At 39.1% G+C, this 26,652-nt stretch overlaps 1 protein-coding gene across 11 annotated transcripts in view; it reads left to right on the forward strand.

Annotated features, from left to right (window-relative positions):
* The window catches only part of RPRD2 (regulation of nuclear pre-mRNA domain containing 2), a 105,285-nt gene that overhangs the window by 29,812 nt on the left and 48,821 nt on the right, over positions 1–26,652 (forward strand). For all 11 annotated transcript variants that reach the window (XM_045033463.1, XM_023259120.2, XM_045033466.1 and 8 more), the window contains exon 2: positions 20,071–20,200. In XM_045033463.1, coding sequence (XP_044889398.1) covers positions 20,071–20,200 — 130 coding nt within the window. The remainder of the gene's footprint in view (positions 1–20,070; positions 20,201–26,652) is intronic.

Raw genomic sequence — 26,652 nt, forward strand, 5'->3', positions numbered from 1 at the left:
GTAGTGATTTTCATTGGCATTACCTAAAACAAAAGCAGACAAAACCCACACAAATATCCTTCAACAAAAAAACTGACAAATGACAATAAAAAGAAATGTTACTTGTATTTTATCACAATTTTAAAAATAATGACTAAAAGAATAAAGTATTGGTATGCACAGCATAGATATATGTCACATATTTTTCTAAGTGAAAGAAGTCAGACTCAAAAGGTTACATATTATATACTTTCATTTATATGGCTATAGGAGTTGGAGGGTGGGAGTGGGGTTCACTAAAAATGGGCTTGAAGGTTTTTGGGGGTAACAACTGTATCTTAACTGTGGTGGTTATACAACTATAAATTTGTCAAAATTCATAGAACTGTGCATTAAAAAGGGTGAATTTTGTCATGTAAATCATACCTCAATAAACTTAAAAAATAGTAAATCAGTAACTGTTCTATTTTATAATATCTTCATCATAACATCTTGTCAGCTCTCTTAATTTTTTATCACTAAAGGGAGGTAGATGCTATCTCATTGTGATCATGTACATTTTCCTGATTATAAATGGAGTTCATTTTTGATTATTCACTATTCAAGATTCCTGTCTGTGAAATGCCTGTTACGACTTTTGCCCACATTAGAAATTACAAAGGGCTTCTCCCAATTCGAGGTTTGTCTTGGTACTGTCTTTATGGTGTCTTTTTGATGAAGAGAGGTTCTTAATTTTAATAATACTGAATTTTTGTATGTATTGTGGTAAGCATACTTGTTATTATTTGTTATGGTATAGCACACTGTCTGGCTTAGGAACTCTCCCTACTTTATGGTCATAGAGATGTTCTGTATTTTGTGTTACAAGGTTTTTGTTTGGTTAGCCTTTTGTATTTGTCTTTATTCCACTCAGAATTAATTTTTATGTATGACACGGTAGAATTCATTTTCAGTTTTTTCCAAATATAAAGACAATTGACCCTGTCCAATTTATTGAATAGTTTTCTCCTTTTCTCCACTGATCTGCAATGCTGCCCTGTTGTAAATATCAGTTAAACACAGGTCTGTTTATGGGCTCTCCGTTCAGTTTCACCGGTCCATTTGTCTATTTTTTGCAAACTCCATAGTCTGTTATATGATGTTGTGGTATCTGGAAGACCAGATTCTTCTCCCTTATGTCTTTGTTATTCTGAGGGCTTTGCACATCCATATACAATAGAGGATCAGCTTTGTCAGATTCCTCAATATATTTTATTAGGATTTTGGTGGGAATTGTATTGAATCTAGTGATCAGTCTGGAAGAACTGATCTGATATATATGATAGTCTTCCCCTTATGGTTTCTCACTCTTTGTATTTAGGATTTTATGAGGTTATGTGACTCCTTTTTATTTCTAACAAGGAATTGTTATTTGCTAGCAATATCCATTTAAATGGACACTGAATTTTATCAAGAGTTTTTCTGTAAATGTAGTGAATGATATTTATAAGTTTTTAAAGGTTAAGCCACCATTGCATTCATGGGATAAATAAAGCATAGTCTTTATTATTATTTTTTTAAATTTTCTAATGTTTATTTTTGAGACAGAGAGTGCAAGCAGGGGAGGGGCAGAGAGAGAGGGAGACACAATCCAAAGCAGGTTCCAGTCTGAGCTGTCAGCACAGAGCCCAATGTGGGGCTCGAACTCATGGACCATGAGATCATGACCTGAGCTGAAGTCAGACGCTTAACTGACTGAGCCACCCAAGTGCCCCCTTTAAAATATAGTCTTTATGTATTACTGTGGCTTCTTGCATTTCTGTGATCTTCAGACCATGGGTTCATACAATCTCAAGAAAGAAATTTTCCCAGCACAGTTACAAGAGAAGTCAATTATTGATTGTAAAAAGCAGACTAAGCAGATGAAGTATTTAAATTTTTTTTAATGTTTGTTTATTTTTGAGAGAGACAGAGTGTGAGTGGGGGAGGGGTAGATAGAGAGGGAGACACAGAATCCGAAGCAGGCTCCAGGCTCTGAGCTGTCAGCACAGAGCCCCATGTGAGGCTCGAACCCATGGAACACAAGACCATGACCTGAGCCGAAGTTGGACTCTCAACCGATTGTGCCACCCAGGCGCCCCAGAGATGAAGTATTTAAGCATGCATTTATTTTTGTAGCTCATGTTGAGTCAGAGTCAGAGAAGAACCATTTGACTACTAGTTTCTAGACATGAGCCAATCAATTTAAGAAAGTAAAAAACTAAGGGTGCTGAAATAGGATTGTTTATATTGCCAGTTAAAGACATTAAAATTGTTACCATCATTTCATAAGCATATTTTATATTTAAAAATATTTTTTTAAGTTTATTTATTTATTTTGAGAGAAGGGGGGTGGGCAGAGAGAGAATCCCAGTGACAGCACAGAGCCTGATGCGGGGCTTGAACTCACAAACCCTGAGATCACGATCTGAGCCGAAATCAGGAATCGCAAGTCTTAACCAACTCAGCCACCTAGGCACCCCAAAAACAAATTTTAATTACCAGAAAAGTAGGAAGGGAGAATAAAGAATAATCCTTAACTTGGATACATCTTGCTTTAGGAAAAATGTGCTGGTATATCCTTATTTTTCTTACTTCTCTGTAAACCAGTGGAAGTTTCACAGGGGCCAATGCCAGAATTTGGGAACTAGTGCACCAGGCCATACTAGACTGCTTCTTGGAACTGTTCTTTAAATAGATGGAGAAAAAAGTCAGGGCACAGTACCTAACTGCAACAACTGATTGGCAGACATGAGATTATGAAAGTTTTATGGAAACTAATTCTTCTAAGGTGTTTTTTTTTTTTTTTTTTTTTTTTTAAGTTTCTTTATTCTAAGAGAGACAGAGAGTGAGCGGGGAAGGGGAGGGGATAGAGGGAGAGACAGAATCCCAAGCAGGCTCCGTGCTGTCAGCGCAGAGCCCAATGTGGGGCTCGAACTCACAAACTGTGAGATCATGACCTGAGCCGAAACCAAGAGTGGGACACTCAACTTACTGAGCCACCCAGGCACCCCTCTAAGTTTTTTTGTAAATGTGTAATTTTACAACTCTTTGTTTCATACATGTTCTATGTAGCGGTGATATTAATGTTGAAATGATACCCTGGTGAATACATTGTTTCTCGTAAGTTATCCTTTCCTACTCCTGGCAGCATCTCTCTTTCCTACCTTCTAGAGAAGAATAAGGTATGGAGAGTGAGATAGGTTGTTGTGATGTAAGCTTAAGCATGTAATTACCAAGGTAAGTTTGTTTGAATAATTGATATGATCTGTTCTAAACACACAATGGAAATGTTTGGAAAGTTAAGTTGTTTGGATCAGCCACACTGGTATTTCCTTTCATTGATATAAATAATAGTTGTACTAGTACTCATTGAAGGAATAGGAATGATCTTTCCTTGGGCTCAAGTTAGACTAAGGCAGACGGGCAGGTGGTCAACAAATACGTATTAAAAGGCTAGTTCATACTAAGCACTATGGAAGATAGAAAAGAAGTAAAAGGTATAATTCTGTTTTCAAAGAGTTTACAGTGTAGCCAAAGAAAAGCTAATTCGTGAAACACTGCATATTAAATCTAAGAACAGTATGTGTTCAGAGCAAAGAAAGATGGAAGTGGTTTCAGGAGCTTTCTTTCATTGAGAACCAGAGATTTGACTTGGGATTTGAGATGAGAAGTCAGATAAATGAAAAGAGAAAAATAAGGTCATGTTAGATGGAAGGAATAGCATGAACAAATTTTTTTTTTTAAGTTTTATTTATTTTAGGGGCGCCTGGATGGCTCAGTTGGTTAAGCGTCTGACTTTGGCTGAGGTCATGATCTCACGGTTTGTGAGTTCGAGCCCTGTGTCGGGCTCTGTGCTAACAGCTCCGAGCCTACAGCCTGCTTTGGATTCTGTACCTCCTTCTCTGTCTGCCCCTCCCTCACTTGTACTCTGTCTCTCTCTGTCTCTCAAAAATAAATAAATGTAAAAAAAAAAAAAATTTTTTTTTAAGTAATCTCTACTCACAACATGGGGCTCAAACTCACAACCTCGAGATAAGAGTTTTATGCTCTTCTGACTGAGCCAGCCATGCGCTCCAGAACAGATTTTTGTTTAATGTTTTTATCTATCTATCTATTTATTTATTTATTTATTTGAGAGTGAGCACGAGCAGGGAAGGGGGGGGGGACGGGGGGGGGGGGGACAGGGGAACCAAAGCAGACTCCATGCTGAGAGCCTGACAGCAGCAAGCTTGATGTGGGGCTTGAACTCATGAACTGTGAGATCACGACCTGAGCCAAAGTTGGACGTTCAACAAACTGAGCCAATGAGCCAACTAGGCACCCCAACAATTTTTAAATCTATGAGCAAACAGCTTGGCCATGTGATTAGTCAGTGCTGAGTCATGTAGTAGCAGAATTTGGGTTATAATCAACTTTTTAAAACATTTTGCTGATGAAATGATATGTACATAGTTATTCTGCATAGTTATTAGATATAAGCAATTAGACAATTAAGATGAATCTCTATACTTAGTGTTACTGCAATCAGAGCAAATGTTTCTGAGGTCAGCTGAGAAGAAAACAGTTGACTTGAAGCTCAAAGACTTCTTTGAAGATGAGAGTTCCCAGGTGATCAGGCCTCTGTTTTTTTGGCAGCTTAGATGTTTCACGAGCCTCCTAGATGTTAGCAGCCAGAGCAGAGCAAGGGAGTCCTAGGATTGGAGGAGCTAAAAAACACAAAGCTTGTTTTCTTTCCATTTTCAGAGGCCAAAGTTAAAAAGGAAGAAACTATTGCCATACATACCTTAATTTAGTTTAATGAGATGGTACTTTTTCCTGTACTTACCTTATATATACTAGCTTAGACTAGAAAAAACAATTACTCGTAGTGAAATATTTGAAATATTCTGCAACAGTAGTATATACGACAAATGTATTTTACATACATTATTTATTCCTTCCAAAAGCCTTTTGAACTATTATGTTCATTTTAAGATGCAGAAATCAAGGTTTGGAGACATGTAATTTTTGTCAAGATAATAACCCAGTTAGTAAGTGAGGTAGAATTTTATCTCTTTCTGGGTCCAATTTCTGTTTCCTAAATGAAAAGTTTTTAAGTTTATTTATTTTGAGACAATGCGCATGCTAGCGGGAGAGGGGCAGACAGAGAGAGGGAGACAGAGAATCCCATGCAGGTTCCACACTGTCAGCACAGAGCCCAATGCAGGCCTCGAACTCATGACCTGTGAGATCTTGACCTGAGCTGAAATCAAGACTCGGATGCTTAACTTACCAAGCCACCCAGGTGCCCCTCTGTTTTCTTTATACAATACCAACCTCTGAAAGGAGTGAGAATTCTGATACGTGGATTTGAGACAGGACTATCCTTAGCACCCAAGGTAGAACAGATTACATTGCTTATTTGATCCTCCTGTTTTCATCAGCATTTTCACCAATAATGGTGAAATTAGGTCAAACTTCAAAAGAGTAAATGTTATAAAAGTGCAATGGTGCAGATTGTTTAAGACTCTGTAATAATAGATTTATAGAAGATGGACTTGGTTAACAAGGGACAGGAGTAAAAGATTTCTTCTCCTCTTAGATTATTACATGGTGTTATCTAGGAGAACCCAGAACATTTGGGGTTAATTGATAGGAGAGAGAAGCAGATAGTTTGGAGCATAGGGGAAGATGAAGTCTGGATGGGGGATGATTTTAGAAGCGAGGCTTTGGTTAGTATCTGTTTATCCGATAGAAGTTATTGTATACCTGCTAAATAGTTGATTGACATTGGGATACAAAGCCACTGTGCTCAAGGAGCTCATGGTCTGCTGGGGAGACATTTGTTAATGGATATTTTCAACTCCAAGTGAACAGTATCTATGCACAAAGTGTTTTAGCAGTATTAAAAAAGGGCTTAAAATGTAGCAGTATAGTGGTCTTTTTAAAAAAAATTTTTTTTTACATTTATTTATTTTGGAGAAACAGAGTGAGACAAAGCGTGAGCGGGGGAGGGTCAGAGAGAGAAGGAGACACAGAATCTGAAGCAGGCTCCAGGCTCTGAGCAAGCGGTCAGCACGGAGCCTGATGCGGGGCTCGAACCCACAAACTGTGAGATCGTGACCTGAGCCGAAGTCGGGCGCTCAGCCGACTGAGAGACCCAGGTGCCCCTGTAGTGGTCGTTTTAATGTACGTGCCCACGTAAGTAATGTACGTGCCCAAATCAAATTCCAAAAAGTATACAGTAAAAAAAATGAATTCCTTTATCATGACAGCCCCTGCTTCTCTTGATCCTTGGTTTCTTCTTTCTGCAGAGGCATTACTATTAACAGTTTCTTGTTATCTTCTCAGAGGTGTTCTCTGTGAATATAAAATGTATGCTTATTTGTATTTTTTGTGCACCTATAGTGAGTGACATACTACGTCATTGTGCTTTTCCCTTTATATCTTGGAGAAGGTTGTAAATGAACTATTGAATGTCCTCTGTTTAATAGTTATGTGCTGTTCAGTTGAGTGTAGATGATTTATTTGGCCAATCTATTAATGGACTTTCAGGATATTTCTAGGCTTTTGTTGGAAATAGTGCTGCAGAGAGTATTTTTATACATAGATTTGTACATAGGGGCAGGCATATCTGTAGGATGAATTCCCAGTAGTCTGGAGAATGCACTGTAAAGCAGTAAAACTAGAGGCAGAGGAATTCTAAGTTAAATGCGAATACAGTGACCTCCAGTAATGTATAGCTCTTGAGATCTGTAATTTCTATATTAGGATATCACATTCGTTTGTGTGATATTAGTGTAAGACTTAGTTTGTTGGGATGGCACATAGATTGCCAGGGTTCTTAAATAACAATAGTATAACTGAGTTAGTACATGTTTCCCCAGTCCCAACAAGAACATCTCATTAAGGGAGAGGTTAAGGTAGATTTTAAGTTCGTTGATAAATCTGTTCCAGATAAGCTTAATTGTAAATCTGAGCCCCCAAGCAAAATATCAAAGCACTCTCTTTTTTTAATGTTTATTTATTTTTGAAATAGAGAAAGAATGCATGTGCATGGGGAGGGGCAGAGGGAGAGAATCTTAAGCAGGTTCCATGCTGTCAGCAGGCGTCCAGTGTGGGGCTTGATCTCATGAACAGTGAGATCATGATCTGTCCTGAAATCAGGAGTTGGATGCTTTTAACCAGCTGAACCACCCAGATGCCCCTCTTTTTTTTTTTTTTAAAGGCTTAGTAAACAAAGTGTCTCTGACTTTTTTTTTTTTTTTTAATTAGACCTGGGGAGAGGAACGGGGGGGGGGGGGGGGAGAGAGAGAGAATGAGAATGAGAATGAATATCTCAAGCAGGCTCCATGCTCAGTGCAAAGTCCAATGCTGGACTCCATCCCGTGAGTTTGGGATCATGACCTGAGTCAAAATCAAGAGTCGGGCACTCAACCGACTGAGCCACCAGGTCTGACTTCTAAAGAGTACAGCAGTGTTCATTATCTTTAGTTCACAAAAGAGAAAGAAAATGGTATTTTAGCTTTTTAAAAAAGTCTTAGAAACTGTTTGAATGCCTTCATTTTACAGAAGCTAGTTCTTGGCTCAGCCCTACACATAGGTGACCACACATCCTGATGGCATTAGCACCCTTTTCACTCTCATTGTGTCGCAGTTTAGATATAGATGATTGTCCTTACACAGTTGTGGATCATTGTGGCACTCCCAGCGATTCTCTGTAGTTCAGTATTCTCTCTACCACCTTGATGCTCTTCCAGATAATTATTTTTTTCTTGTTAACTCTCAACAAATCTACCGAGTGATTTTAAGGAAGTTGGAGGATTTATATTTTTAAACATTTCTCTTTTTTAACGTTTGCTTATTTTTGAGAGAAATCATGTATACATGCTGGGGAGGGGCAGAGAATGGAGACAGAGAATCCCAAGCAGGCTCCATGCTGTCAGCGCAGAACCCAACTTGGAGCTCTAACTCTTGATCCATGAGATGAGCTAAAATCAAGAGTCAAGGGTTTAACTTACTGAACCACCCCAGGATTTATCTTTTTTAAAGAGAAGATATGGATTCTTTGTGAAAAGGTGTAATTTTCTTTAAGTATTTGTGTGGCACTGTCATTATTTGTACTAAATATCCTTACAAGTAAATTTTTTTTTAATTAAAAAAATTTTTTTTAACACTTATTTATTTTTGAGATAGAGACAGAGCATGAGCAGGGGACGGTCAGAGAGAGAGGGAGACACAGAATCCGAAACAGGCTCCAGGCTCTGAGCTGTCAGCCCAGAGCCCGATGCGGGGCTCGAACTCACAGAGCGCGAGATCATGACCTGAGTTGAAGTTGGATGCCCAACCGACTGAGCCACCCAGACGCCCCAAGTAAATATTTTTTTAAATTAGGCAAATATTTAAAGGCAATGGGGGCGGGGGGGGGAATGAGATGAGAGAGTAAACCATGAGACTCTATGGGAAAAGAATGTGCCAAGCAGAGGGAGCAGGCTGCTTAAAGGACCCTGAGGTGGGTGTGACCCTGCATAGGCCAGGTGTGCTGTAGGCCTTTTATCAGTAAGGTGCCTGGAATGGAATGAATGGTGATCAGGACAGAGGATCAGAAATAATGTGGTGTCAGATTGTTTAGGACTTACAAGCCATTGTAAGATTTTGATCTTGAAGGAGGGGAACGTTATTGGAGGGGATTTAAATAGTGGAGTAATATGATCAGATTTATATTTTAAAAGGATCAGTCTTCTGAGTTGAGGTTAGACTGAAGTGAGGCAAGGTAGAAGCAGGGAGACCAGTTAGGAGGCTACTACAATAATTAAAGCAAATGGTGATTATGACTTAGACCAACAAAGTGGTAAGTAGTAGTTGGAATCTATGAATTTTTTAAAATTTGTTTTAAGGGGCACCTGGGTGAGTGTCTGACTTCAGCTCAGGTCACGATCTCGCGGTTCGTGGGTTCGAGCCCTGCGTTGGGCGCTGTGCTGACAGCTCAGAGCCTGGAGCCTGCTTCAGATTCTGTGTCTTTCCCTTTCTCTGCCCCTCCCCTGCTCATGCTCTGTTTCTCTCTTAATAATAAAAGTTTAAAATTTTTTAAAAATTTGTTTTAAATAATTTCAAATTTAAAGTTGTGATATAATGCGAAGACCTCCTGTAAGTTTCACCCAAATTCCCTAATAACATGTATCTCCTTATCTCTTACTGCTCTCTCCATATACACACACACTTCTTTCTGCTGAACTATTTGAAAGTATAAGGCAGCCATGATGCCCTATTTAATACTTCATTGTCTGTTTCCTAAAAACAAAGATATTCTCCTTCTATTGTTGCATTAATAAGCTTGGGTTGTCATAACAAAATACCACAAGTTGTTAAACAACATAAATTTATTTTCTCACATTTCTTTTTTTATTTATTTTTTATTTTAGAGATTGTGCAAGCAAACAAGCAGGGGAGGGACAGAGAGAGAGGGAGGGAAAGAATCTTAAGCAGGCTCCACACTCAGCATGGAGCCTGATTTGGGGTTCAGTCTCATGACTCTGAGATCATGACCTGAGCTGAAATCAAGAGTTGGATACTCAACCGACTGAGCCATCCAGGTGCCGCTGTTTTCTCACATTTCTGAGGTGGAACGTGGAAAGCCCAAGATCAAAGTTCAATCCCAAGATCAAGGTTTGGCTTCTGGTGAAAGCTGTCTTCCTGATTTATAGACAGCCTCCTCCTTACTGTGTCCTCTCATGGTGGGCAGGGGTGTTGGGAGTAGGAGAGTTCTCTGGTGTCTGTCTCTTCCTATAGAAACACTCTTATCTTCCTATAAGGCCCCACTCTCATGACCTTGTTTAACCTTAATTACCTCCTCCCCCACTGGGGTTTAGGACTTCACCATACGAATTTTGGGGAGACACAGTTCAGTACATTGCAATGATTGTTGTGTGACATCTGCACAACTGATACAGTACTGCCATGGACTCTACAGACTGGTTGAATTTTGCTAGTTACCCCAATAATGGTTAAAGGTACAGGGTCTTGTGTAGCAGTTAGTTGTCACGTCTTCTTATTTTTCTTCAGTCCGAACAGTCTTTCCTTATCTTTCATGACCTTTCCATTTTTGAAGGACTTGGACCAGTAACTTGTAAACTATCCAAAAATTTGTATTTGATGTTTCCTTATGATTAGGTTCAGGTTATACAGTTTTGGACAAACATACTGCAGAAGTGATGCTGTGTTCTTAACTTGTTATATTTGGAGGAACATACTGTTGATCTGCCCTGTTTTAAAATTCTTTTTTTTTTTAAACATTTATTTATTATTGAGAGACAGAGAGACACAGAGCGTGAGCAGGGGAGGGGCAGAGAGAGGGGGAGACACAGAATCTGAAGCAGGCTCCAGGCTCTGAGCTGTCAGCACAGAGCCCGATGCGGAGCTTGAAGCCACGAACCGCAAGGTCATGACCTGAGCCAAAGTCAGAGACTTAACTGACTGAGCCACCCAGGCGCCCCATGATCTGCCCTGTTAATAGTGATGTTAACTTCTGTCACTTGCTTAAGATGGTTTTTACCTATAAGGTTTCTCCACTGTAAAGTGAGTGTTTTGTGGAGAAGTAGTTTGAGACTTTATAAATTTCCCGTTCTGCATTAAACTTTCTCTCTCTAGCTTTAACATCCATGATTATTGTTGCTTGTGTCAGTTCTTACAGTGATGGTTGTGAAATGCTGGTTTTTTTTAATGCCATCAATCCTTATATATTGGTTAATTGGCATTTGATTATAAAGCTGGGCTTTCCCCCTTCATCTGTTTATTTCAATATGTATTCATGGATTGCTGTTTTATTCAGTGGTTATAATCCTTTACTATTACTGATGTTGGCACTTGGCACTTGTCCATTCCATAGAGTTGGCCAGCAGGAACCTCTTGAAGGTAGAGCCTGTGTCCTTTTGACATCATTCTTTGAGCACTTTTTTACTTTGGTTCAAGGTGTTCCAAGCTCTTGAACCTTCTTTCCTGGCCTCCAATCAGCCATTTCTCCAAGAAGCCCTGGTTCTCTGAAACCAAGATCTAGATATTAGATACTGGGATATTATCACTTCTAGGCCTTTCCGTGGAAAGATTTAGGAAATAGTTGTATGTATACACACACACGTATACACAGACATTTCTTCCCTCTGTAGTTCTGTATATAACTATGAGGTTTATACCAAGACTCCAGTTACAGTCCCAACATAACAGGGTTTATTCTAATCTTCCCCCCTTCCACATTTGTAACTTCCTAAAGATAGCATTAATGAGATCTGTATTGTGACTTTGGATGTAGAATATGAAAGAGAAAGAAGGGAGCCTGGGTGGCTCAGACAGTTAAGCATCTGACTCGATTTTGGCTCAGGTCATGATCTCACTGGTTTGTGGGATTGGGCCCCTCATTGGGCCCTGTGCTGACAGCGTGGAGCCTGCTTGAGATTCTCTCTCCCTCACTCTTTATCTGCCCCCCCCCCCACCCGCTCTCATGTTGGGAGCGTGCACTCTCTCTCTCTCAAAATAAATAAATAAACATTTTTAAAAAGAAAGAGGAGTCAAGGGTGACTCAAGATTTTTGGCTGAAAAAAGCCACCAGAAGAAATGCCATTTACTGAGATGAGAAGACCATAGGAGGAGACAGTTTGGAGGAAGAGATTGGAAGGTCACATGTTGAGGCTAAACTGTGAATTAGATATGCAAGGGGAGGTGTTGGGGAGGCAGTTGGATATTTGAGTCTGCAGTTCAAAGAAAGGTCCAGGCTGAAATGCAGATTACTTCAAGACAACTAGTTGGGGTGCCCGGGTGGCTCAGTTGGTTGAGCGTCCGACCTCAGCTCAGTTCATGATTTCACGGTTCGTGAGTTGGAGCCCCACATCTGGCTCTGTGCTGACAGCTCGGAGCCTGGAGCCTGCTTCGCATATTGTATCTCTCTGTTCCTCTCTGTATTTCTCTGTTCCTCCCCCACTCGCACTCTGTCTCTCTGTCTCTCTCTCAAAAATAAAAAATAAAGATTAAAAAAAACCTTAATTCCATATCCTTTCTGATCTCTTTCACTGATTTTTTTTTCTAACATGAAATCACTGTACTTACTGGGGTTTTTAAATTTTTTTATTTTTTTTAATGTTTATTTTTGAGACAGAGGGAGACAGAGTGTGAGTTGGGGAGGGGCAGAGAGAGAGGGAGACACAGAATCTGAAACAGGCTCCAGGCTCTGAGCTGTCAGCACAGAGCCCGATGCAGGACTCAAATCCACGAACTGTGAGATCATGACCTGAGCCAAAGTCAGACACTTAACCGACTGAGCCACTTAGGAACCCCTGTTTTTGTTTTCGTTTTTGTTTTTTTAAAGGTTGACTCTTTATTTTAAAAAAGTTTTAATTACCAGAGTTCTTATTTCATCCATAGCCTAAGTATTGAGCAGTTGATGGTTTTTTTTTTTCTAATTTCTTTTTCAGTAAATTTTCATTTTATCTAATCCCAGAATTCAGATTTCTTTAGTTTATCCAGAAATGTTATTTACAGATGATTAGTCCAAACCTTTGTGCAGTTCAGGAACACAAATTAATTACATCAGATTATTTTGTCTCTTGAGACCCTTCATCTCTCCACTACGTTTTATGCCACTGATTTGTTTTTGTTTTGTTTTGCCTTTTCTATTTACTTTTTTTAATTTTTAAAAATTTACATCCAAGTTAGCATATAGTGCAACGGTGATTTCAAGAGTAGATTCCTTAGTGCCCGTTACCCATTTAGCCCATCCCCCCTCTCACAATCCCTTCAGTAACCCTCTGTTTGTTCTCCATATTTAAGAGTTTCTTATATTTTGCCCTGTTTTTATATTGTTTTTGCTTCTCTTCCCTTGTGTTCATCTGTTGTGTGTCTTAAAGTCCTCGTATGAGTGAAGTCATATATTTGTCTTTCTCTGACTAATTTCACTTAACATGGAACCTACAGTTCCATCCACGTAGTTGCACATGGCAAGATTTAATTCTTTTTGATTGCTGAGTAATACTCCATTGTATATATATATACCACATCTTCTTTATCCATTCATCCATTGATAGACATTTGGGCTCTGTCCATACTTTGGCTATTGTTGATAGTGCTGCTATGAACATTGGGGTGCATATGCCCCTTTGAAACAACACACCTGTATCCCTTGGATAAATACCTAGTAGTACAGTTGCTGGGCCATAGGGTCGTTCTATTTTCAATTTTTTGAGGAACCTCCATATTGTTTTCCAGAGTGGCTGCACCAATTTGCATTCCCACCAGCAATGCAAAAAGAGATCCTCTTTCTCCGCATCCTCGCCAGCATCTATTGTTGCCTGAGTTGCTAATGTTAGCCATTCTGACACGTGTGAGGTGGTATCTCATTGTGGTTTTGATTTCTATTTCCCTGATGATGAGTGATGTTGAGCATTTTTTCATGTGTCTGTTGGCCATCTGGATGTCTTCTCTGGAGAAGTGTCTATTCATGCCTTTTGCCCGTTTCTTCACTGGATTATTTGTTTTTTGTGTGTTGAGTTTGATAAGTTCTTTATAGATTTTGGATATTAACCCTTTATCCGATATGTCGTTTGCAAATATCTTCTCCCATTCTGTCCGTTGCCTTTTAGTTTTGCTGATTGTTTCCTTTGCTGTGCAGAAGTTTTTTATCTTGATGAGGTCCCAATAGTTCATTTTTGCTTTTGTTTCCCTTGCCTCCAGAGACATGTTGAATAAGAAGTTGCTGCGGCCAAGATCAAAGAGGTTTTTGCCTGCTTTCTCCTCGAGGATTTTGATGGCTTCCTGTCTTACATTTAGGTCTTTCATCCATTTTGAGTTTCTTTTTGTGAATGGTGTAAGAAAGTGGTCCAGATTCATTCTTCTGCATGTTGCTGTCCAGTTTTCCCAGCACCACTTGCTGAAGAAACTCTTTATTCCATTGAATATTCTTTCCTGCTTTGTCAAAGATTAATTGGCCATACATTTGTGGGTCCATTTCTGGGTTCTCTCTTCTGTTCCATTGATCAGTGTCTGTTTTTGTTTCAGTACCATACTGTCTTGATGATTACATACAGCTTTGTAATACAGCTTGAAGTCCATATGCCACCGATTTGTTAATGGATTGGGCCAGTTGCCCTGCAGAATATCTCACTTTATAGATTTGTCTGGTTGTTTTCTTGCTGTGTTATTAGCTCTTTTTATTATTTCAAACAATAAAATTACCTGCAGCTTTTTCTAACACACCCTTTTTTATAAAAACTTCATGGTCTTTGTTAGCCACAAAATAAGGGTTAAAACTTTCTTAGCTCAATATATAGTAACCATCAGAATTTGTCATCTCTGCCTATTCTCCCACTGTTCTTCCAGCCAAACCCATGTCCTGGTCTGAGACACAAATAGAAGTAGGTAGTGATTGGTGCGCCTAGGTGGCTCAGTTGATTGAGCGTCTGACTCTTGGTTTTGGCTCAGGTCATGATCTCTCCATCATGGGATCAAGCCCCATGTCAGGCTCTGAGCTGGGCATGGAGCCTGCTTGAGATTCTTTCTCTCTCCCTCTGTCTCTTTCCCCAGCTCGTACTCCCCCCCCCCCAAAATAAAAAAATTAAAAAAAAAGAAATCAGTAGTGATTAAGAAGTCTATAGACTTTGGAGCCAGATTGTATGTATTTAAAAATATTATTATTTTTTTAATTTTTATTTTTAATGTTTACCTGTTTTTGAGAGATAGAGCATGAGCAGGGAAGGGGCAGAGAGAGGGGGAAACAGAATCTGAAGCAGGCTCCAGGCTCTGAGCTGTCAGCACAGAGCCTGACGTGGGACTCAGACTCATGGACCGTGAGATCATGACCTGAACTGAAGTTGGGTGCTTAACTGAGCCATTCAGGTGCCCCTCTATTTAATTTTTTTTAATACTTACTTTTTTTGTTTTTAATTTTTTAAAATGTTTATTTATTTTTGAGACAGAGAGAGCGTGAATGGGGGAGGGTCAGAGAGAGAGGGAGACACAGAATTGGAAGCAGGCTCCAGGCTCTGAGCTGTCAGCACAGAGCCCGACGCGGGGCTCGAACTCACGGACTGTGAGATCATGACCTGAGCCGAAGTCGGACACTTAACCGACTGAGACACCCAGGCGCCCCAATACTTACTTTTTGAGAGAGACAGACAGACAGACAGACAGACAGACAGACAGAGTGCAGCGGCAGGGGGAGGGGTGGAGGAGAGGCAAAGAGAGATATGGAGACACAGAATCCAAAGCAGGCTCCAGGCTCTGAGCTGTCAGCACAGAGCCCGACGCGGGGCTCAAACCCATGAGCTGTGAGATCATGACCTGAGCTGAAGTCAGATGCTCAACTGACTAAGCCACCAAGGTGCCCCCAGACTGTCTGAATTTAAATTCCAGCTTCAGTACTTACTTACTTCATACTTTGGACAGTTCATGCCATTCTATCTGTTAAATGCAGCTAATAGTACCAACCTCATAGGGTTGTTGTAAGGATATCAGTTAATATATGTGTCATCTTGAAGTGCCTGAGCGGCTTAGGCTGTTGAGTGTCTGATTCTCGATTTCATTTCAGGTCATGATCCCAGAGTTGAGGGACTGAGTCCTGCATCGGGCTCTGTGTTAAGCATGGAACCTACTTAATATTCTCTATTTCTCTCCCTCTGCCCCTGTCTCCTGCTCACACTCATTCTCTCTAAAAATAAATTAAGTAAATATTTGTATCATCTTTGAAAATGTCTAACACATAGAAAACTCTTCCTGCCTACAAAAATACAACTTCTTCATCAGACATTTAACATATATTATTTAAGCACCCGCCACACACTCAATTAGTCATTGAGGACTTAGCAATAAACAAGACAGAATTCCAGCCTTTGGGGAGCTTATACTCTAGTGGAAATTGCAGAGAAGTACACTACAATGTGATAAATGCATGACAGATATGGGTTCAGGATGTACTAAAGGCCTTATCTTACGGAGTCAGGGGAAGCTTCATGGAAGATGTCATATGTAAGCTGAGAGTTGAAGGAGGGAAAGGAATTAACCTGTTGAAATGGGTGGTAAGACAAGGGTAGGAGGTGGGGCTTGATGATGAGAACAAATTGTAGGTCAGTAAACTGCACCTAAAGAAAACAAGTAAGCAAGAACTCTGTGGAGGGTTTGGAAAGCATTCAGGATGGGTCTTCTCAAATCCCACTGCCTTTAGGCATCTTCTCAGGCTACCTCAGCCAATTTTTCTCATTCTTCTGACTTTCAGTAGTGATTTGACTATAGAGTGTAGGTTTTACATTGAGAAGAAATTGCAGTAAAATAGTTTGGGGAGGTTTGTTTGGGGAAGAAGTAGAGATAAGATGGGGGGGGGGGGGGGAGACCAGAATCTGTCATGAATTAAATTTAAAATTTTGGACTTTTTCCCATGGATGAGTAGAAAACACAAGATATTTAGGATGGGTTCTCCTAGAAAAGGAAAATTCAGAGAGAGAGAGAGAGTGAACGCATGTGCAAGGTTTCTGGGAACTGTGAGTTCTTCCTTAAAGATAGAACTTTGAAGGGGAAGAGATGAGACTGAAAGAGAAGGTAAGATCCAGATCATAAATGAAGACCACGGTGTTTAGGCATTTTCCAGTGAGCAGTTGGAAGTCGTTGACAGATTCGATATGGGAGACAATTAGATAATGAGAAGCAAATTTAGCAATTGAGAGAGTGAACTTGAGGGGACTAAGTCTAGAGGCAAGGTACCAGTTAGGAGGGTACTGCAGTAGTAGTCCAGGTAAAAGGTGATGGAGCCAGCAAAGAGCAACAGGAAGAAGAGAAGGAAAAGAGGGGAAAGCTTTGACAAATATTATTGGAGTAAAAAGTGGCTGGACTTGGAGACTTATCAAATATGGTGAGGGTCTCCTATGGAGTAGGAAGAGTCCAAAAATGTTGCTAAAATTCTGGCTAAATACAAGAGCAGTAACAGAAGAGGAGGAAGATTAGTAATAAAATATTGAAAAGTCAAGCTCAAGGTGCCTCTGAGACATGGACGTGGGTGTGTGCATTGACTGATAAAGGGAAATCCAGGGTTGGTATCTGTGGACATGGGAGTCATTGATGCATAAGTGGGGGGAGTTAAAGTGGTACAAGTGGACGGTTTTGCAGGTAGCATTCCATTTTCTGTGTGCTAAGCACTGTCCTGAATGCTTTACATACATTATTCCATTTAATTCTTTTCTTTTTATTTTTGAGAGAGAGAGAGAGAGACAGAGAGACAGAGAGACAGAGCATCAATCGGGGAGAGGCAGAGAGAGACAGAGACACTGGATCCAAAGCAGGCTCCAGGCTCTGAGCTGTCAGCACAGAGCCCGGACACAGGGCTTGAACTCAACCATGAGATCATGACCTGATCCAAAGTCGGATGCTCAACCAACTGAGCCACCCAGGCGCCCCTTCATTTAATTCTTATAACAACTGTATGAAGTTGTCATTTTACAAAGAAAAAGAAAGTGTAATATAGGAGAGTTAAGTAGTGTAAAAAACCCCAAGGCTGATAAGCGACAAAGTCAGGAATGGAGCAAACTATCTGACTTAAAACCTGAAATCTTAAAACATCATGCCATGGGTGAATTGAGAAGAGTGCTCAGGAGAGAACCCTGGGGAGCTTCAACATTTAAAGGAGGATGGTCATGGATGGAGCAGTCTATCTGCACATATATGTAGATATTTGCCTATATGGAGAAGGAACCAGAGAGGTAGGAAAACCAGGAAGGTGGCTGTGACAGAAATGGAAAGAGGAATTACCATAACATTACCATAACATTGTGCCAGAAGCCACAATGAAGTAACATTTTAAATTTTTTCATTGGGTTTAATAATTTGGAATTTACTGGTAACCTTGGTAATTGCTGTTTGGTGGCAACATAAATGAGATAGCATAATTTGTGTAAAATTCTTAAGCATAGTAGATTGCATATTTTAAGCACAGCAAAAAAAAAAAAAAAAAAAAAAAAGTCTCTCGTATAGTTACAGGAGTTAAAGTGGAGACAGTGAGGACTCTTTTAGATACCTGAATCTAAAAGATCTTAACTGACTCAGGTAAGTTGATTTGGTTGGGTTTAAATATGGATACATTTTTTGAGAAAACAGAATTTCCATCTAATGACTTCTGCTTTCTCTGTAGAGTAGCATATAAACTTATCTGTTGAGAGTGAGAAGGAATGTGGTGAAACAGGGGGCTTGAGAAGAGTGGTAAAAATTTGAAATCACTCTTAACAGATGAAAGAGGATGCTGATTAAGAACATGTGGAAGCAGGGGCACCTGGGTGGTTTAGTCGGTTAAGCGTCTGACTTTGGCTCAGGTCATGATCTCACTGTTCTTGAGTTTGAGCCCCATGTTGGGCTTTGTGCTGACAGCTCAGAGCCTGGAGCATCTTCAGATTCTGTGTGTCCCTTTATTTATGTCTGTTCTTCCCCTGCTCATACTCTCAATCTCAAAAATAAAGATTACCAAAAAAAAAAAAAAAAAAAAAAAAGAACATGTGGAAGCACTGTAGCATTGTAGTGGCAAGGGCCCAGTTGAAGGAGATTAGATTTATATGGTTTCAGTCCTCCTGATGGTATGATTTTTCTCCAGCACAATCCAGGAGCAGAAATAAAGGTGCAGTAAAGGTATTTAGATTGATCCAGATTTAGGATTTTGTTGAATGCATGTGATGGAAAGGCTAGATTAGGGAAGAAAAGGAAAAGAAAATGAACGTTTTTTATTTTTTTATTTTTTTAATTTTTTTTTTAACGTTTATTTATTTTTGAGACAGAGAGAGACAGAGCATGAATGGGGGAGGGTCAGAGAGAGAGGGAGACACAGAATCTGAAACAGGCTCCAGGCTCTGAGCAGTCAGCACAGAGCCCGACGCGAGGCTCGAACTCACGGACCGCGAGATCGTGACCTGAGCCGAAGTCGAACGCTTAACCAACTGAGCCACCCAGGCGCCCCGAAAATGAACGTTTTAATAAAAGAATGGTTTAAATAATAGATCAAAGACTGTGGAATTGATAGAGAAAAAATTGAGTAAAAAAAAGTGACTAAAGTTAGAGAAAATATAGAACTTAGATCTTGATGAACAGATAGAAGGAGAGTAGGAGGCTGTGGTCAGAAAAGGGGATTTTAAAATGCACAGAAGAGTGGTTCTTGGAGGTCACTGAATTTAAGATAAGATATTGAGAGACTAGAAAATGTGATGGATCATCCAAAAGGACATTAAACTTGTCTAGGATATAATGAAACTTGGGGTGGTTTTGCTTGAGGTTCTAGAAGGCAGATTGATTTGGCCTTTGAAAAAACTTGGGGCGCCTGGGTGGCGCAGTCGGTTAAGCGTCCGACTTCAGCCAGGTCACGATCTCACCGTCCGTGAGTTCGAGCCCCACGTTGGGCTCTGGGCTGATGGCTCAGAGCCTGGAGCCTGTTTCCGATTCTGTGTCTCCCTCTCTCTCTGCCCCTCCCCGTTCATGTTCTGTCTCTCTCTGTCCCAAAAATAAATAAACGTTGAAAAAAAAATTAAAAAAAAAAAAAAAAGAAAAGAAAAACTTGATCTAGGTGTGTGGTCAAATTACTTATGTCCTAGGACCTAGTGCTGTAAGTAGCAGATAGCAGGATTTAGGTGTATCTGAGTAGTAAGTGGACTAGTTGATTAAAAAAAAAAAAAGAGTCTATCTACAATAATAATGTAGAGGAGGTTAAGCAGTTTGCCTAAGGTCACATTCTGGGTGGTTCTAAAGCCCATACTCTTTCCATTAACCCTGGTGTATTTGCAGTTAGCTGAGCTTCCGGAGAACAATTTCATTTTAGCTTCTCCAGAGATAATGAGGTTTTTAGTGCCAAACATTTACAAAGTGAAATGGAAATCTACCCAAGGAGCACCTTGAGCAGAAAATTAACCTGAAGTAGTCAAGGTTTTTAGGTACCAATTTCAATAAATTGATCCATTAGTTCATTTTTCTGTTTATCTGTTATACACCCATATAATAGTTTACACAGTTTGAGAATACTGTATTTAGAATAATTGAACTAAGTGTAATTTGACTCATTTGGTTTAATTTATTGTCTTTTGTCATTTCTAGCTGCCTATCCCCACCGTTTGAATCTCTTCTACCTTGCTAATGATGTCATCCAGAACTGCAAAAGGAAAAACGCAATCATTTTCCGTGAATCATTTGCTGATGTCCTTCCTGAAGCAGCTGCTCTAGTGAAGTAAGTAAATTCTTACTGCTTTTTGGGATCTAAGCTTAGAAAATTACGAATTTTAGTTCACCTTTTTACCTGTTAGTAAGAATTGTTAATAATTCTACATGCTTAAAGACTGAAGGATATTTTGCTCAAATTGTTCATGTAACTTTCCCACTAATACACATATTTTTCTTTTAAACATTCTTTCTTCTCTTTTTTTTTTTTAATGTTTTTATTTATTTTTGAGAGAGAGAGAACAAGTTGGAGAGGGGCACAGAGAGAGGGAGACAGAGGATCTGAAGTAGGCTCTCCACCAACAGCTAAGAGCCTGATGCAGGGCTCAAACTCTCGAACCCTGAGATCTTGACCTGAGCCGAAGCCAGACCCTTAACCAACTGAGCCATCTAGGCGCCCTTCTTTCTTCCCTTTTTGAAAACTTGTTTGTTATTTACTCTCTCCCTCTTTACTACCTTGACCATATATATCTCTTGGTCATATTCTTTGGTTGGGAGTACTTTTCAACTGTTTCTTCTGTTTCCATATTCTTTTACACATTTCCTTTCTTCTTTCAGTCTTTTTGAAATCTTGCACCCTCTATGACGTCTGTGTAATTAAAGAGATGTGGAAATATTTATTCCCAACCTCGTATTGATTTATTCTATCCTTAGTGAAATTGTATGCAGTGTTTCCCAAAGTATGGAATACTTAACATTTGATCTTACTTTTACTCTGTATTAATAGTGTTTTCCTGGTGTTTCACCCATATTTGCAAGTTGTTTATTTGGTTTAAGAGGCATACACACCCAACTGGAGGATAAACAATTATATGGAACAATCAAAATAGTTAAATATTAACTCAAATTATATATTGACTAGCATAGTATTATATGCTTGTATAAATAATGTGACTATTGCATATTACCGATCCATTTGTTAGTATTAACCCATTAAAAACAGAACGATCCCTTTTCCTTCCTTTGGATTATTAAGTTGAGGTGTTTATTTTGGTCCTACTTGAATGTGCTGTGTAATACAGATTTATACCCACATCAGAGTACATAAAATAGAGGTGCCTGGCTGGCTCAGTCAGTAGAGTGTGTGATTCTTGATCTCCCACAGTTTGTGTAGAAATAGGTTATAAATTCAAAATTGTTATACAAATGTTATTTGCAACTCACGGTGACTAACTTTGCAGGGAAGCATATTGAATTTTATTATTTCTTTTTACAAAATGAGAAAACTGAAGCCCAGTGCAGTTAAGAAATTGCCCAAAAGTAAAATGTCAATTTAGTAAAAGAGGTGAGAATAGAATTGAGACTTTTTTCTGACTCTTAGTCCCCTATTTCTTTTTTTGTTGTTAATTTTCTTTTTTTTAATTTACATCCAAATTAGTTAGCATATAGTGCAACAATGATTTCAGGAGTAGATTCCTTGATGCCCCTTACCCATTTAGCCCATCCCCCCCCCCCCACACTCCCTCCAGTAACCCTGTGTTCTCCATATTTATGAGTCTCTTATGCTTTGTCCCCCTTCCTGTTTTTATATTAATTTTGCTTCTCTTCCCTTATGTTCATTTGTTTTGTCTCTTAAAGTCCTCATATGAGTGAAGTCACATGATACGTGTCTTTCTCTGACTATTTTCTCTTAGCATGATACCCTCCAGTTCCATCCACGTAGTTGCACAGGCAAGATTTCATTCTTTTTGATTGCTGAGTAATACTCCATTGTATATATATATACCACATCTTCTTTATCCATTCATCCGTCCATGGATGTTTAGGCTCTTTCCACACTTGGGCTATTGTCGATAGCACTGCTATAAACATTGGGGTGCATGTGCCCCTTCGAAACAACACACCTGTATCCCTTGGATAAATAACCTAATAATGTAATTGCTGGGTCATAGGGTAGTTCTATTTTTAATTTTTTGAGGAAGTTCCATACTGTTTTCCAGAGTGGCTGCACCAGCTTGCATTCCCACCAGCAATGCAAAAGAGATCCTCTTCCTCTGCCTCCTCACCAACATCTGTTGTTGCCTGAGTTGTTAATGTTAGCCATTCTGACTGGTGTGAGGTGGTATCTCATTGTGGTTTTGATTTCTATTTCCCTGATGTTGAGTGATGTTGAGCATTTTTTCACGTGTCAGTTGGCCATCTGGATGTCTTCTTCAGAGAAGTGTCTATTCATGTTTTTTGCCCATTTCTTCACTGGATTATTTGTTTTTGTTGTTAATTTTTTTAATATTATTTATTTTTGAGACTGAGATAAAGTGTGAGTGGGGGGAGGGCAGAGAGAGAGGGAGACACAGAATCCGAAGCAGGCTCCAGGCTCTGAGCTGTCAGCACAGAGCCTGATATGAGGCTCAAACTCGAACCGCAAGATCATGACCTGGACTGAAGCTGGGCACTTAATAGACTAAGCCACCCAGACACCCAGCCACCTGTTGCTTCTATTTTACAGTATAGTCCGCCTAAACTTAACTTACAGTTTTTCATTTTTTTAAATGATTATTTGAGAGAGAGAGAGAGAGAAAGAGCACCAGCAGGGGAGGGGGTCAGAGAGAATCCCAAGCCGGCTCCATACTGTCGGCATGAGCCCCACAGGGGGCTTGATCTCACAAACTGTGAGATCACAACCTGAGATCAAGAGTCAGATGCTCAACCAGCACCCAGGCGCCCCTTTTTTTCATTTTTTTTAAAATGTCTTACTTACAGTTTTTCATCTTATAATGGCCCCTTAGTAATTTAAATTCATGTCTCTACATTTCTTAGTTACCAGAGGCTGATTATTTTCCTGTTTCTCCCTCCTTTTCTCTCTGCCTTTAAATTTCCCATTATCATCTCTATTTGATGTATTTATATTATTTTGATATTCTTCTAACTACTTTCTCAGTGTCTGATATCCTTTTCATTCACTTCAGGCTATGATGATTTAACACTATAGGCTCTGGAACCAGTGTACCTGGGTTTGAATCCTGGTTCTGCCACCTTCCAGCTATATAACTTTAGGCAATATAAATTAGCCTCAATTTAGGGGAGGTGGGAAGTGGGTAAGCTAAATGGGTATTAAGGAGGGTACTTGTGGTGAGCACTGGGTGTTGTATGTAAGTGAATGAATCACAAAACTCTACTACTGAAACCAATATTATACTAAATGTTAACTAACTGGAATTTAAATAAAAACTTGAAAAAGAAAAGTAAATAAAACTAGTGGGTTTCCACATCAAACCCATAAAAAAAATAAATTAGCATCAGTTTTTTTATCTGTATATTCTTATCTGTATAAATCTGCCAATAATAGTACCCACCCGATAGAGCGTGGGAACTAAATGAGTTAATATTATAGAGAGAGAGTGCTTAGAAAAGCCACTGGCATATAATGAACACTTAATAAGTGTTAGTTGCTGCTGTGATGTTGAGGTTGACAATAACGATTACTCCTGTGATTATTATTAACAAATTAATGTTACCAAATCACTGTTGTGACCCTTCTTTTAAAAATATTTTTATATTAGTATATAATTTAACACATTCCTTTCCATGTTTGTTTTTCTTTGACTCTCAAACCAATTATATAATATAATTAGAGGCAAAAAGTATTATCTTCATTTTGCAGATGAGAATACTGATAATAAATGATACAAAACTACTTTAAGATAGGAAACTGGGGACACCTGGGTGGCTCTGTTCTTGGGGCACCTGGGTGGCTCAGTCGCTTGAGCATATGACTCTTGATCTTGGGGTCATGAGTTTGAGTCCCATGTGGGGTGTAGAGTAAATACTTAAATAAATAAAACTTTGAAAAAAGAATGTAGAAGGTGGGTATGATTACAGATGTTCCAGACCATAAAAGAATAATAGGAACGGCTTTATTCCAGTGAATTTGGAAATTTAGACAAAATGGTTAATTCATCAAAAATACAAGTAACTAAAATGGCTCAAAGAAAAAATTGAGGACTTAATAATCCTATAACCACCGAATAAATTCGATCAGCAGTCAGAAATCTTTCCATAAGAACATCTCCCTGTTTTGCAATGGGTTTGCCACCCAAACACAAGTGTCATGAAAACCACCGCTAAAGCCAAGCCAGAATGGTAAAGGAGAGGATTTATATCAACATTGGTTGTTGTTGGAAAACAAGTCTGCCACTGCTGGCCACTTGATCACAAATGTGATGGGACGAAAAATATGAGAAAGCAGCTGCTTTTATGGGAATGGGCTCCTTCAAGTACTCCTGGATCTTCGATAAATTGAAAGCTGAATGTGACCATGGCATCACCATTGATACCTCCCTGTGAAAATTAAAGACAGCAAGTCTTATGTGATCCTCAGTATGCTCCAGGACACAGACTTTATAGAAAACACGATTACAGGTACATCTCAGGCTGACTGTGCTGTCCTGATTGTTGCTGCTGGTGTTTGGTGAATTTGAAGAAAGTAACTCCAAGAATGGTCAGACCTATGAGCATGCCCTTTTGGCTTACACATGGGGTATGAAACAACTATTTGTTGGTATTAATAAAATGGATTCTATCAAGCCGTCCCACAGATAGAAGAAATACAAGGAAATCACTAAGGAAGTCAGCACCTAACATTAAGAAAATTGCTGGGGTGCCTAGGTGGCTCGGTCAGTTAAGTGTCCAACTTCAATCCAGGTTATGATCTCGTGGTTCATGGGTTTGAGTCCCACATCGGGCTCTGTGCTGACAGCTTGGAGCCTGGAGCCTGCTTCAGATTGTGTCTCCCTCTTTCTCTCTCTGCTTCTACCCGTCTTGTGTTCTGTCTCTGTCTCTCAAAAATAAATGTTAAAAAAAATTTTTTTAAGAAAATTGGCCATGCCCCTGTATGAATATTTTATAGCAGTTCTGTAACTCATTTTCAGTAGCTGTGTTAATGTGTTTGTGATTGCATTTTTTGGTGTGTTTTTTTGGTGTGGGGTTTTTTGTTTTTGTTTTTTTTGGTGATTGCATATTTTGGCATGAGATGATACTACTTTATCAGAAGCTAATGAGAACAGATTAAATATGGCTTTGATATATACATAATTATTTGCATCAAGTGAAGGCACTAATGATTTCACCATATGCTGTGAAAAATATTTTCAGTAATTTAGATGAAGAAAAATGGTGAAATAATTGAATAGTATTATAGGCTTGATAAAATGAAAACAATTTATATGTTATCATGCTTGCATTGCAATTTGTAATTTGTTGTTAAAAGAGAGAGTGCAAGCAGGGGAGAGATAAGAGAGAGGGAGACAGAGAATCCAAACCAGGCTCTGCACTATCAGCACAGAGCCCCACATGGGGCTCAAACTCAAGAACTCTTGAGATCATGACCTGAGCCAAAATCAAGAGTAAGAAGCCTAATTGACTGAGCCACCCACCCAGGTTCCCCTGGTATTTGCTTTATACTTACTTTGTAAATCTAATTTGTAGTTGTTAAAGAATTATAGAATGTAACCAGTGGGATCATAAAACTGTAAAAAGATATATGGAGACTTTGCGATTACCTTCATAGGAAATCCAAGGGCTAAAAAGGATTTAGCAGGGTTGCTGGGTACAAATCAACATCTAGGAATCAATAGGTTATTTCAATATGTCAGAAATAACCAACCAAAAAATATAGAAAAACATTCATAACAGTAACAAAAGTTATAAAGCCATATTTGGTATCTAGAATAAAAGGGTGTTAAGACTTCTCTGGAGAAAATTATAAACTGTTAAAAAAGGTAATAGCATGTAAGTATAGTACACTTTAATAAAAATCCCAATAGGACATTTAAAAAAACTTGTTATACTGATTCTAAAGTTCATATAGAAGAGTCAATGTCTAGAAGTAGCCAAGACTGTTGGTTAGCAGTGAGTAGGACTTAACTTACGAAACATCAAGATTTATTATTTGACTATAGTAATTATAAATGAATGTAGTATCAGTGTAAGGATAGATTTAAGGAACAAAACAGAAAGCCCAGAAATGGAACTATACATATGTGGGAGAAGTTGTAATGGTAGAAGTGCATTACAAATCATTGGGGGAAAAATGAACTCTTCAATAAGTGAGTTTGGAATGTAGGCTTTCTGTGCAGAAAAAATAAAATTAAATGTTTTTCTATACCTTACACACAAATATATCCCAAATAAATTGCCTTAGTGTATAAAACAAAACTTTTAAAATGTTAGAAACACGGGCACCTAGGTGGCTCAGTTGGTTAAGCATCTGACTTGGATTCAGGTCATGATCCCACAGTTCATGAGTTTGAGCCCCACCGTAGGCTCTCTGCTATAGATCCTCTTTCCCCCTCTCTTGCTGCCCCTCCCCTACTTGCTCTCACTCTCTCTCTCTCTCTCTCTCAAAAATAAATAAACATTAAAAAAAATTTATAATTAGAAAAATGTTAGAAACAAATCTACTTTTATGACTCTAATGGTTAAAAAGCTGTTATAAAGACACAAAGAACTGATAATAAAATATTT

This window comes from Felis catus, chromosome C1, assembly GCF_018350175.1.
Source record: "Felis catus isolate Fca126 chromosome C1, F.catus_Fca126_mat1.0, whole genome shotgun sequence".
In the NCBI taxonomy this organism is placed as follows: Eukaryota; Metazoa; Chordata; class Mammalia; order Carnivora; family Felidae; genus Felis; species Felis catus.